Here is a 1,749-nt window from a genome sequence, read left to right as displayed (position 1 = left end):
GAGAGAGAGAGAGAGAGAGAGAGAGAGAGAGAGAGAGAGAGAGAGAGAGATATCATGATGCACTCATGTTCATGATCAGATGCACACAGAGGCCAGGATGGGCTTCAGATCCTTTGGAGCTAGAGTTACAGACTCCTCTGATAGAGCTGTAATTGTTCTTAGTCTTGGAGCCGTCAGCCCCTGGTTCTTTTTGCTGTTGTTTGTTTGTTTGCTTGCTTTGTTTTTGACACACGGTTTCTTTGGGTAGCTCTGGCTGCTCTGGAACTCATTATGTAGACCAGGCTGGGCTCAGATCCACAGAGATCCGCCTGCCTCTGCCCCACTGTGCTGGGACTAAAGGCGTGCATCATCACTGCCCAGCATGGTTCTTGTTTCTTTGAGACAAGGTCCTTCTATTGTAATACAGGCAGGCCTGGAACTCCTTATATAGTCTAAGATAGCATCTCTTTCCCCAGTAATCCTTCTGCCTCAGCTTTGTAAGGGTTGGGATTACTGGCACACAATGCCACACCTGTGTCCTTCATTCTTTTTGTTGGTCTTGGGTCAGGTTGATGTTTAAAGATTGGAAATGCTATCCGGGAAGTCTCCTTTCTGTCCCCATGTGTGATGATCTCCCAGTGCACCAGCTCCAGTTTCCACTGCTTGTACACATTGCCATTCTTGAATTTTTGCTGCAGAAACAAGTCTCCAGGCCCTCCAGAACATGCCCAGAGTGCTCCGTGATGTGGAGGCCCTGAAGCAGGAGGCATCTTTTCTGAAAGAACAAATGATTCTTGTCAAAGAGGACATTAAAAAGTTTGAGCAGGACACGTCACAGTCCATGCAGGTACTTTGGCTTCTGTCCCCGATGTGGGTCTTTCTGTTCTGCAGGTGATCTGGCTCCTGGGGATTTAGAACTCAGAACTCTTCCCCGGAGCTCAGGTCGCCTTGGCACCTAAATTATCTTCTCAGCCAGTGAGTGGGGTGAAGGCTAAGAACACTCTCAAACCACTGTTTCAGGGCGGCGAGGGCAGAGACAAGGGGACTGGCTTGACTGTGCACATGGTCTGTCTTTCAGGTGCTGGTAGAGATTGACCAGGTGAAGTCCAGGATGCAGCTTGCTGCAGAATCTCTTCAGGAAGCTGACAAGTGGAGCACGCTGAGTGCTGATATTGAGGAGACCTTCAAAACTCAAGTATGTCCCTTTACAGGGCACAGTGCGCCAGGCATTTACAGAGGAGCTTGGGGCTTGGTGTCAGTTGCAGCAGACAGAAGCATTGGGCTGTCCTAGGGGGAGGCTAGCCCTGAGTATATCCACCCTCTTAAGTTTGCCTCTTCTGCCTGATGGAAGCCCAGGAGACATGCACAGGCAGAGAAGATGGGCTGAGTGTGACTTTGGCAAGTTACTTTACTTCTCAGGGGCTGCAAAAGTGGAAAACAGTAATAGCTTTGAAACCTGCTTGTAAGCGTGCAGTGAAGTGATGTGATGTGAAGAACTCCCAGAAAGCAAAACAAACTACAACCCCAACTCTCTAAGCCCCTAACTTCTCTTCTGTACACACTTAACCAGTTGTTCTCCAGCTGTCCCCCTTCCTTGACCACAAACAGCACCATGCATGGTGTGCATACCCATCACTCCTCTTCCCCTCCAGTCTCTCTACCTCTGAAACTCCCTAGTAGCTGTGGCTGGCCCTTCTGAAGTCTTTCAAGCATTGGAGGTTTCTCTTCTCTTCTCTTCTCTTCTCTTCTCTTCTCTTCTCTTCTCTTCTC

General features: G+C 49.1%; 1 protein-coding gene across 1 annotated transcript in view; it reads left to right on the top strand.

Annotated features, from left to right (window-relative positions):
- Cog7 (component of oligomeric golgi complex 7) overlaps positions 1-1,749 on the top strand; it is a 73,774-nt gene that overhangs the window by 2,264 nt on the left and 69,761 nt on the right. Inside the window, exons 2-3 of the mRNA XM_021199366.2 lie at positions 678-826; positions 1,058-1,174. Coding sequence (XP_021055025.1) covers positions 678-826; positions 1,058-1,174 — 266 coding nt within the window. The remainder of the gene's footprint in view (positions 1-677; positions 827-1,057; positions 1,175-1,749) is intronic.

The sequence above is a fragment of the Mus pahari genome, chromosome 1, assembly GCF_900095145.1.
Source record: "Mus pahari chromosome 1, PAHARI_EIJ_v1.1, whole genome shotgun sequence".
Classification (NCBI taxonomy): Eukaryota; Metazoa; Chordata; class Mammalia; order Rodentia; family Muridae; genus Mus; species Mus pahari.
This window is presented reverse-complemented; position numbering and strand designations above follow the sequence as displayed.